Source organism: Galeopterus variegatus, unplaced genomic scaffold (genome assembly GCF_000696425.1).
Source record: "Galeopterus variegatus unplaced genomic scaffold, G_variegatus-3.0.2 Scaffold5157, whole genome shotgun sequence".
Taxonomy (NCBI): Eukaryota; Metazoa; Chordata; class Mammalia; order Dermoptera; family Cynocephalidae; genus Galeopterus; species Galeopterus variegatus.
Genome location: NW_007731268.1, coordinates 88,256 through 98,767, shown reverse-complemented (window position 1 = coordinate 98,767; position 10,512 = coordinate 88,256). Strand labels below are relative to the sequence as shown.

At 35.1% G+C, this 10,512-nt stretch overlaps 1 protein-coding gene across 1 annotated transcript; it reads left to right on the top strand.

Moving 5' to 3' along the window:
- Positions 1–1,455: 1,455 nt before the first annotated feature.
- On the top strand, positions 1,456–2,385 carry LOC103604459 (olfactory receptor 5H2-like). Its single transcript, XM_008589017.1, has one exon. It carries the CDS (start codon positions 1,456–1,458, stop codon positions 2,383–2,385), a length of 930 nt encoding a protein of 309 aa, XP_008587239.1.
- The last annotated feature ends 8,127 nt before the right edge of the window (positions 2,386–10,512 follow it).

Here is a 10,512-nt window from a genome sequence, read left to right as displayed (position 1 = left end):
CAAAGTTATGTCCCAACACTGGCTCAATGAAGGCTGCCCTTCCTGCTATTGAACTTTTGGATACCACAGCTCACACTGTAAATTCCATCACTGTGTGCTGCACACATTTACCGGAGTCTTGCTATCGCTGCCTAGTCTGCCTTTGCATTCCAAATTCTCTTTGGTCCCTGTTCATTTGTTTTCCATTTTCCAAATTCCAAATCTGTGGTAGGTGGGTTTGATAGCCAAACCCAGATCAAGTCTCTTCACTGTAGGTACAAGAGGGATTGGAAAGTGAGTTTCTAGCTCTAGAGTGGGTAATAATCTCCCTTGGCCACCAAGATTCATAAGATGGAAACGGGGATCAGGTGTTTGCCATCTAATAAATGACATGTACCCGCTTTATAACCTGTTTAATATAACTTTCTCAAGTTTCTTTCCTCTCTTTCCTCTTTTACTTTTGGTACACTCTTTAATGCTTAGGACATCTGTAACTATGCCTTCAACTACCCCAGTAACTGCTATATCACTATTTTTGTTAACCACTAGTAGAGTAATACTACTCTTCTACATGTCATCTGGATGTTCAACAGATTTTTCTTCCACGTATCTGCCAATGAATCTGAGTTCTCAACTTTATTTTGAATCACCACGTGACTCCTCTTTCTTTCACTGACCACCCTCTTCACATCTAACATGTCATGGAGTCCTACTGACTCTACATTCTTAATTCATTTGAATCTATTTCTTTGCCTTCCTTTTCACTTCCAATGTCTTGTCACACATGGGCTAGGCATGCCACATACATTTGAATCATTTGGACAGCATTTTAAAAATTCATATTCCTCAACCTCATTCTTGAACTATTGAATCTATTTTCCACAGTAATCCCTCTCACTATGTTTTGACTAGAAAGATGCTCAGAAAATTCTGATATTCAATCTGGTTTTGGATCCTGGACAATAGAAATATATTCTTTATTAGTATCTCTGACTCCAGTTTCCCCTCCTTGCAGCCTATTTTCTACAAGGCCAGTTATTTAATTTAAAAGATATCTTACCTGCCACCCTTTGTCTTAAAAGTTTTCAGTTAATGGCCACTGACTGGGGAATTAAATTCAAGGCCCTTTACATGGTTTTTTGCTCATTTTATATTTCTGGCCTTACAAAGATTTTTTCTCCTGATATTACATCTATGTCTCAGAAACATAATTTTTCTACCACACTCATGAATGTACACATAAATTTAGTGCCTGCTTAGAATGCTTTTAATTTTCTCTAAATTTCTTCTTGCATATCTTATGAACTGAAATAATTGCATTTTTTCCATTTCTTCAATTCCCCCAAATAATTTCTATCTATTATCGTACGATTAATTTCAACTTCCCTCCTCCAGTATTCACTTTATAAATCCTTAGTGAATAAATCCTTCTTTTTAAATTTACTGCATTGCATTTCAGGGATATCCAGTGAGGACATGGAGAAGGAAAATGCAACACTGCTGACAGAGTTTGTTTTCACTGGACTTACATATCTACCAGAGTGGAAAATCCCCCTGTTCTTGGTGTTCTTGGTATTGTATGTCATCACTATCGTGGGGAACCTTGGTCTGATTGCTCTTATCTGGAATGACACTCACCTTCACATCCCCATGTACTTATTCCTTGGGAGTTTAGCCTTTGTGGATTCTTGGCTGTCATCTACAGTGACACCAAAGATGCTGTTAAACTTGTTGGCCATGAGTAAAATGATATCTCTCCCTGAATGCATGGTACAATTTTTTTTCTTTGGTATCAGTGCAACCACAGAATGTTTTCTCTTGGCAGCAATGGCATATGATCGCTATGTAGCCATATGCAAACCTTTACTTTATCCAGTGATTATGACCAATGTACTATGCATTCGGCTATTAGTCTTGTCATTTGTAGGTGGCTTTCTTCATACCTTAATTCATGAAGGTTTTTTATTCAGGTTAACCTTCTGTAATTCCAATATAATACACCACTTTTACTGTGACATTATACCATTGTTAAAGATGTCCTGTACTGATCCTTCTCTTAATTTTCTAATGCTTTTTATTTTGTCAGGCTCAATACAGATATTCACCATTGTGACTGTTCTTGTCTCTTACACATTAGTTCTCTTTACAATCTTAAAAAGGAAGTCCATCAAAGGCATAAGGAAAGCCTTCTCCACCTGTGGAGCCCATCTCTTGTCTGTGTCTTTGTACTACGGCCCTCTTCTCTTCATGTATGTGCGCCCTCGATCACCACAAGCAGATGATCAAGATATGATGGAGTCTCTATTTTACACTGTCATAATTCCTTTTTTAAATCCAATTATCTATAGCCTGAGGAATAATAAAGTCATAGATTCACTGACAAAGACATTAAAGGGAAATATTTAGATCTTATACTCAAATGTGTTTTCCTTTTATTAAAAAGTCACAAAATTGTGCAAATTAGATGTATATTTTGATATATGTTGAATGTTTTCTGTGGTTACAATTGTCCACACTTTTCAGTGACTTAAGGTGTTAATAACTTAAATTCTTCTTAAAATGTCTGCATACAGTTTTAAACACATTTAAGGAAATTTAGTCAAGTGTTCATAGCATACTAAAAAAATTAATGCAGAAAACAAATAACATTTTACATTCTTGGATGTTTTCCAATATGGAATTTATAAATTGAATAAATGCTAAAATAGTGTAGATCCTCTCGTAAGGACTTGAGTATGATGTCTTTGATATTAATACAGGTGTACAGACTGGAGATTTATAATACATTTACTACATCCTGATGGCAGGCTTTTGTTTGATTGAACACAGGCAAATCTCACAAATTTGGTTAGCCATCAAAAAGTCTTTTATTCCATTTTACTAGGAAATGGTGAATTTCTCTTCCTGTCAAAATTCAATTCACATATCACATAGAGAAATCAATAAAAATGGAAATGAAGAATGAATAAGAAAAGAATTAAGATAGTGAAGGCAGGAACAAACTATGAGAGGATTTTCTTAGTTCTGGGTGCTTCTATCAGTAAGAGAGTCCAGTTGCCTCTCACTGTCTGTGATGCCTTCTATGGACCTTTTCTCAGCAATCCAAAAAGCTTCACTAATTCGGAAAGATAACAGATTAGATTAAAGAATGAAGCTGGGGTGGATGTAGAGAAGAAAAGTTGCAGAAAAGGAAGGAAATTGTCTCAACCTTCCCAGCATTAAAAGAAAAAAAAAGAGCTTCTAAGACAAAGAAATCAGTAATATTTAAAGGTTATTGGAATCTGCTTGAAAATGAGGGAATTTAAATTCATATTATGAAAGTTAAAATAATATTATGATGATATACTGCTTGGTGAAAAAGACATGTAAATGGCCAAGAGTTTGGATGTTTTGTGACTGAAAGGTCCTGATTCTTAGCTTTCTTCAAACTTCATACTCTTTAAGTATAATGAGTGATTCATTTTCAGGTTACTCCTGCCCTTCCTCTCTCAATACTTGAAATTCCATAAATTTCTACTGATACCACTCAGGTCCTCACCCTAATACCTACTCATCTATGTGTTTTACAAAACTAAAGTTACTGATCTCCATCTAGCTGTCACACTCTTACCTTTCAAAACTGCTGCCAGATGATTCCTCATACATAGAACTCTGATTAAATCATATTCATCTTCAATTACTTTCAATGGATTGTCATTGCAAATGTTATATGCAAATAAAGTATATCTATATCTGAATATATACTTAAGTATATATTTGTTCATGTCTATGTACAGATTTATGACATATAGATACACATATATATTAATATATGAATATAAAAATAAATATAAATAACTAAGTGCAAACACATATCTTTGTCTCCCTGCATTTACTCACCCTGGCATTATTTGAGTTCTTTTTCATTAAAATGTTAGTTTAACTCTGGAGTCTCTTATTGTGGATTTGTCCTAACGAACCTGTGTTGTAGTCAAAATGAGTCACTGAGTGACTTCTGGACATACCTTAGTCTCTCAGGTATATGCTTTTCTCCATCCAGGTCTCTCCACAAAGAATCCCACTCCTCATTTACAACTCAGATGGTATTCATTCTTCAAGATATATCCCAAATGTCCCTGCTTCCATGATGATTTCCTGATTATCTCAGAGAATAGAAACAGTAACTTATTTGAAATATTGAACAGTTTCTTCATTTTTATGAGGCCAAATTTTCCTTGTATTAATACTTATTTTTGGCCAGAAAGATCCTCTAGATTACAATTGAAGGTCCTATTGATCTTTCTGTCATTTGCTGTGTTTTAGACAGTAGCTTACACACATGAGGCCTTACATAAGTATTTGTGAAATATTTGTAAAAATGAAATGAATCTGACAGCAAAAAATGCATAGAATGCAGTAAGAACACATTACTCTTTGTTAATCTTCATGATGTGAGTGCAAAGAGATTACTGGGCCTGGGATGGCTGTTGCATGTCAATTCATGTTGCATGTCAAACATGCTGCATGTCATGCTTCTTTCCTGACAATCAAAAATATTACACACATAAATGAATTCTTCTTTTTATTACTAGGATTGGCTCCTGGAATAGAGTAAGAGAAAGTATTAGGGAGAAGCTATTTAGTTGGATGTTTGGTATAAAGGATACAAAATTTATACATATTTAAAGCAAATATTATTATTATATATTTGTGGAGGTCTAGTTCACAAGATTAGACCAGGTCATTTGTCTTCTTTTTTCTCTCCAGAGGAATATGCCTTAAACCCCAGGAAATGTAGTGAATGGATCACAGTTTGGCTGCTGTTACTCCTTCTCCTTAGAGAATCCATGTTATTGCATATGAACATAGTTAGTTGATATTTATTGCTGTATAGTATTTCCATCGTACTGATGGTTTCCTCTTGATTGTCTAAATTTTTACTGGTTTGTTCATTTTTATAACCCAAAGAATAGATTGATAATACAAGCATCTGGAGTCTGTTTCTTCTGCCATATTAAATGTCTATTTCCCTAATTAACTTTTCTCTTTAAGGAGAAGGTAGACATTAAGCTGTGAATATGTGGACAGGGTGTGTAACCTGTTAAATCCTACATTAGGTTGGGTGAGTACGGAACGGGCATTCGGGTCCTTAGAAACTCAAACTTCTGAAAGTGAGCATCCCACAACATGCGACCAAGGCCCACCCTAAAGTCCCAGACAGCCCCTCCCACTACCCGAGCAGGAGCCAAAGTGAGCATCCCATGAGAATGCCATAAACAATGTTTCTGTGCAGGTGGTCCTCAACATCCACCACAACACCTACTGCCACCCAAGGATGGCTCTCCTCCACAGCAGCAACCAGGGCCACCATATAGGCAGTCTGCTTCATACTCAACTGTGGTGATACAAGAAGAGTCACCAGGGGACCCTGCAAACAGAGAAGGTAGTTTTTCTCCTCATTGCCCCTGCTAGAGTAACAGAAGAAACAAGTACTCTGCCTGATGATCAGACATCAATGAAAAGATACTACAATTACAAATAAACAAGAAGATATGACATCACCAAAGGAGTACATTAATTGTCAAGTATCAGATACCATAGAGCAAGAAATCCTTTAAATGTCTGAAAAGGAATTGCAAACAATGCTCTTAAGAAAACTAAAAGAGATAAGAGAAGATTCAAGTAGAAAACACAATGAAATGAGAAAAAAATATGCAGGATTTGGAGGAGGATATATATAAAGGGATTAATACCTTAAAAAAGATTATAGCAGAGCTTCTGGAACTGAAAGATTCACTCAATGAAATAAAAACCACCACATAGAGCTTGAGCAGCAGGCTACAGCAAGCAGAAGAAAGATTTTCAGATCTCAAAGATGGTCTGTTTGAAATAACCCAGGGGAACAAAAAAAAAAAGGAAACTTTAAAAAAATGAAAAAAAAAAAAAAAAAAAACTAAGAGAGCTACCTGACAACCTTAAGCACTCAAACATCTGAATCATATGTATTCCAGAAAGGGAGGAGAAAGGAAAAGACATTGAAATCTTATTCAAGTAAATAATAAAAGAAAATTTCCCATGTATAGGGGAAACACACACTTTCAGATCCAGGAAGCCCAAAGATATCCAAACAGATTCAATACAAAAAGATCCTCTCCAACATACATTATAGTCAAACTGGCAAAGCTCAAGGACAAAGAGAGAATCCTAAAAGCAGCAAGAGAAAGGCATCAAGTCAGCTATAAGGGAGACCCCATCAGACTAATAGCAGACTTCTCAAAGGAAACTCTAAAGGCCAGAAGAAAATAGAATGATATATTCAAAATACTAAATGGAAAAAATTGTGAGTCAAGAACTTTATACACAGCAAGACTATCCTTTGGAAAGTAGGGAGAAATAGTGTATTTCCCAGAAAAACAAAAATTGTGGGAGCTCACCACTACAAAATCAGCCCTGCAAGAAATTCTTAAGGAAGTCCTGCACATGGAATCCAAAAAAATGATAATCACTATCACAAATACACAAGAAAGAGAAAACCCACTGTTCAAAGAAAAATTCAAATGAGAAAAAGAAGCTAAATCATGTCACCTCAAAAATCCAACAAACATTGAAGATGAATAATAAAACTAGAAGAAAGAAACAAAAGATATTCAAAACATCTAAACAACAAGCATTAAAATGACGTGAGTAAAACAATACCTATCAATAACAATCCTAAATGTAAATGGATTAAATGTCCCACTCAACATACATGAACTGACCAATTGGATTAAAAAGCTAGACCTAACTATATGGTGTCTTCAAGAGACACACCTCACCTGTAGAGACACACACAGACTAAAAGTGAAGGGATGGAAAAAGATATGCCATGCAATGGAAGCCAAAAATGAGCAGGATTAGCTATTCTGATATTAGATAAAATAGACTTCAAACCAAAAACCATAAAAAAAGACAAAGAGGGCCACTATCTAATGATAAAGGGATGTATCCAGCAAGAAGACATAACAATCATAAATACATATGCACCCAACACTGGAGCACCTAGATATGTAAAGCAAATACTATTAGGTCTAAAGGAAGAGAGAGATGCTAATACAATAATAATGGGTGACATGAACACCCCTCTCTCAACATTTGACAGATCTTCCAGGCAACAAATCAGCAAAGAAACATAGAATTTAAGCTACACCTCAGACCAATTGGACTTGGCAGATATCTACAGAACATTTCATCCAACAGCTACAGAATCCACATTCTTCTCAGCAGCACATGGAACATTCTCCAGGATAGACCACATGTTAGGACACGAATTGACTCTTGGCACATTTTTAAAAAATTGATATCATTTCAGGTATCCTTTCAGACCACAATGGATTAAAACTGGAAATCAATAACTAGCAAAGCTCTGGAAACTATTCAAACACATGGAAAATAAACAACAGGCTCCTGAATGACCTATAGGTCCAAGAAGAAATTAAACTGGAAATCAAAAAGTTTCCTGAAACTAACAAAAGTAAAGACACATCATAAGAAAACCTGTGGGATACTGACAAAGTAGTACTAAGAGGGAAATATATTACAATAAATACAACGAAAGAGTAGAAAAGCTTCAAGTAAATGACCTAACACTACACCTGAAAGAACTAAAAAACACAACAACAATCCAATCCTCAGTGTAGTTAACAGAAAGGTCAGAGCAGAACTAAATGAAATAGAGACCCAGAAAATGATACATAGAAAGAAAGAAAGAAAGAAAGAAAGAAAGAAAGAAAGAAAGAAAGAAAGAAAATAGAGAAAAGAACAAAGAAAAGAAAGAGAGAATATTCAAATAAGAAAAGCCAGAAATGAAAAGGAAGACATTATAACCAATACCACAGAAAAACAAAAAATCATTAGAAACTACCATAAACACCTACACACCAACAAATATGAAAACCTGGAGGAAACAGAAAAATTTCTGGACACATACAAACAACCAAGACTGAGCCAAGAATAAATAGAAAAACTGAACAGACCAATAACAACTAATGAGATTTACAGTAATCAGCAATCTTCCAACAATGAAAAGCTCAGTGCCACATGGCTTCACACTGAATTTTGTCAAACATTTAAAGAGGTCTTAAAACCAATTCTCACCAAACTGTTCCAAAAAATTGAAACAGAAACCATTCTCCCAAACTCATTCTATGAGGCAGCATCACCCTGATACCAAAATCAGACAATGATACAACAACAACAAAAAAAACTGAAAACCAATATTCTTCATGAACCCAAATGCAAAAATCCTTAACAAAATATCACCAATCAGAATGCAGCAACACATTAAGAAAATAATACTTTTCTTATGATCAAGTGGGATTCATCCCAGGGATGCAAGGATGGTTCAACATACACTAGTTATAAATGTGATGCACCACATCAACAAAACCAAGGATGAAAACCATATGACTACCTCAAAATATACAGAAAAACATTCAACAAAATTCAACATCCCTTCATAATAAAGTGTTCAGCAAATTAGGTATAGAAGGAAATTATTTCAATGCATTAAAAGCCATATATGACAAACCTACCACCAATATCACCCTAAATTGGGAAAAGCTCAATGCTTTTCACTTAAGAACAGGAACAAGACAAGGATACTCACTTTCACTATTCCTATTTAACATAGTATTGGAAGTACTAGCCAGAGTGATCATACAAGAGAAAAAAAATAAAGGGCATCTAGATTGGGAAGGATGAAATCAAACTGTTGCTGTTTGTAGAGTACATGATCTTATACATAAAAACTCCTAGAGACTCTACTAAAAAACTCTTAGAGCTAATTAACAATTTCAGTAATGTTGTAGAATACAAAATCAACACCCCCAAATCAGCAAAATTTTCATACTCTAACAATGAACTAGCAGAAAAAGAAATCAAGAAAGCAAGCCAATTTACAATAGTCACCAAAAAAATAAAATACTTAGGAATCAACTTAATCAAGGAGGTAAAAGATTTCTACAATGAGAACCACAAAACATTACAGAAATAAATTAAAGAGGACACAAAAAGGTGGAAAGATGCTCTTGGATGGGAAGAATTAATATTGTGAGAATGTCCATAGTACCCAAAGCAATCTACAGATTCAATGCAATCCTCATCAAAATACCAATGATAGTTTTCACAGAAATAGAAAAAAAAATCCTAACATTCATATGGAGCAATAATAGACCCTAAATAGCCAAAGCAATCCTGAGCAAAAATAAAATAAAACCAGAGGCATAACACTACTCAACTTCAAATTATATTACAAAGCTACTTTAACCAAAACAGCACAGTACTGGCACAAAAACAGACAATTGGACCAATGGAATAGAATAGAAAACCTAGTAATTAACCCATATGCTTACAGCCAACTTATATTTGAGAAAGATAACAAGAACATCCATCAGCCAAAAGACTGTCTCTTCAACAAATGGTGCTGGGAAAATTGGTCATCCGTGTGCAGAAGAATGAAACTAAACCTGTACCTCTCACCATATATCAAAATCAACCCAAAATGGATTAAATTCTTAAATATATGACCTTAACCGTTAAAACTATTAATAAAAAACAGGAGAACCACTTCAGGGAAGACACTTCAGGAAGTAGAACTAGGTAAAGACTTTATGAATAAGACCCCCAAAGCACAGGAAACAACAACAACAAAATAAACAAATGGGATTATATCAAATGAAAAAGCTTCTGCACAACAAAGGAAACAGTCAACAGAGCAGAGAGGCAACCTATGGAATGGGAGAAAATGTTTGCAAACTATACATCTAAAAAGGGATCAATATCAAGAATATATAAAGAACTCAAACAACTAGAACAGTTAAAACAAAACAACCCCACCCCAAATAATCCAATTTTTGAAAAAGGCAAAGGAGATGAATAGACATATTTCAAAGGAAGATGTAGAAATGGCCAACATGTATGAAAAAATACTCAGCATCACTAATCATCAGAGAAATTCAAATAAAAACCACATTGAGATATCATCTCACCCTAGTTAGACTGGCCACTATTAAAAAGACCAAGAATAGCAAATTCTGGTGAGGATGTGGGGAAAGGGGAACTCTTGTACACTGTTGGTGGGACTGTCTATTTGCACAGCCATTATGGAGAGCAGTATGGAGGTTCCTCAAACAACTACAGATAGAACTACCATATGATCCAGCAATCCCACCACTGGGTATATATCCAAAGGAATGGAAATCATCATGTTGAAGGAATACCTATAATCCCATGTTCATCACAGCTCAATTTAAAATAGCCAAAATATGGAACCAACCTAAAGGTCCATTGACAGACAACTTGATAAGGAAAATGTGCCATATATATATATACTGTGGAATACTACTCAGTCATAAAAAAGAATGAAACTCTGACGTTTGAAGCACATAGATGAATCTGGAGAAAATTACATTAAATGAAATAAGCAAGACAAGGAAAGAGAAATACTGCATGTTCTCACTCATAACTGGGTGCTAGGAAGGAAGGAAGGAAGGAAGGAAGGAAGGAAGGAAGGAAGGA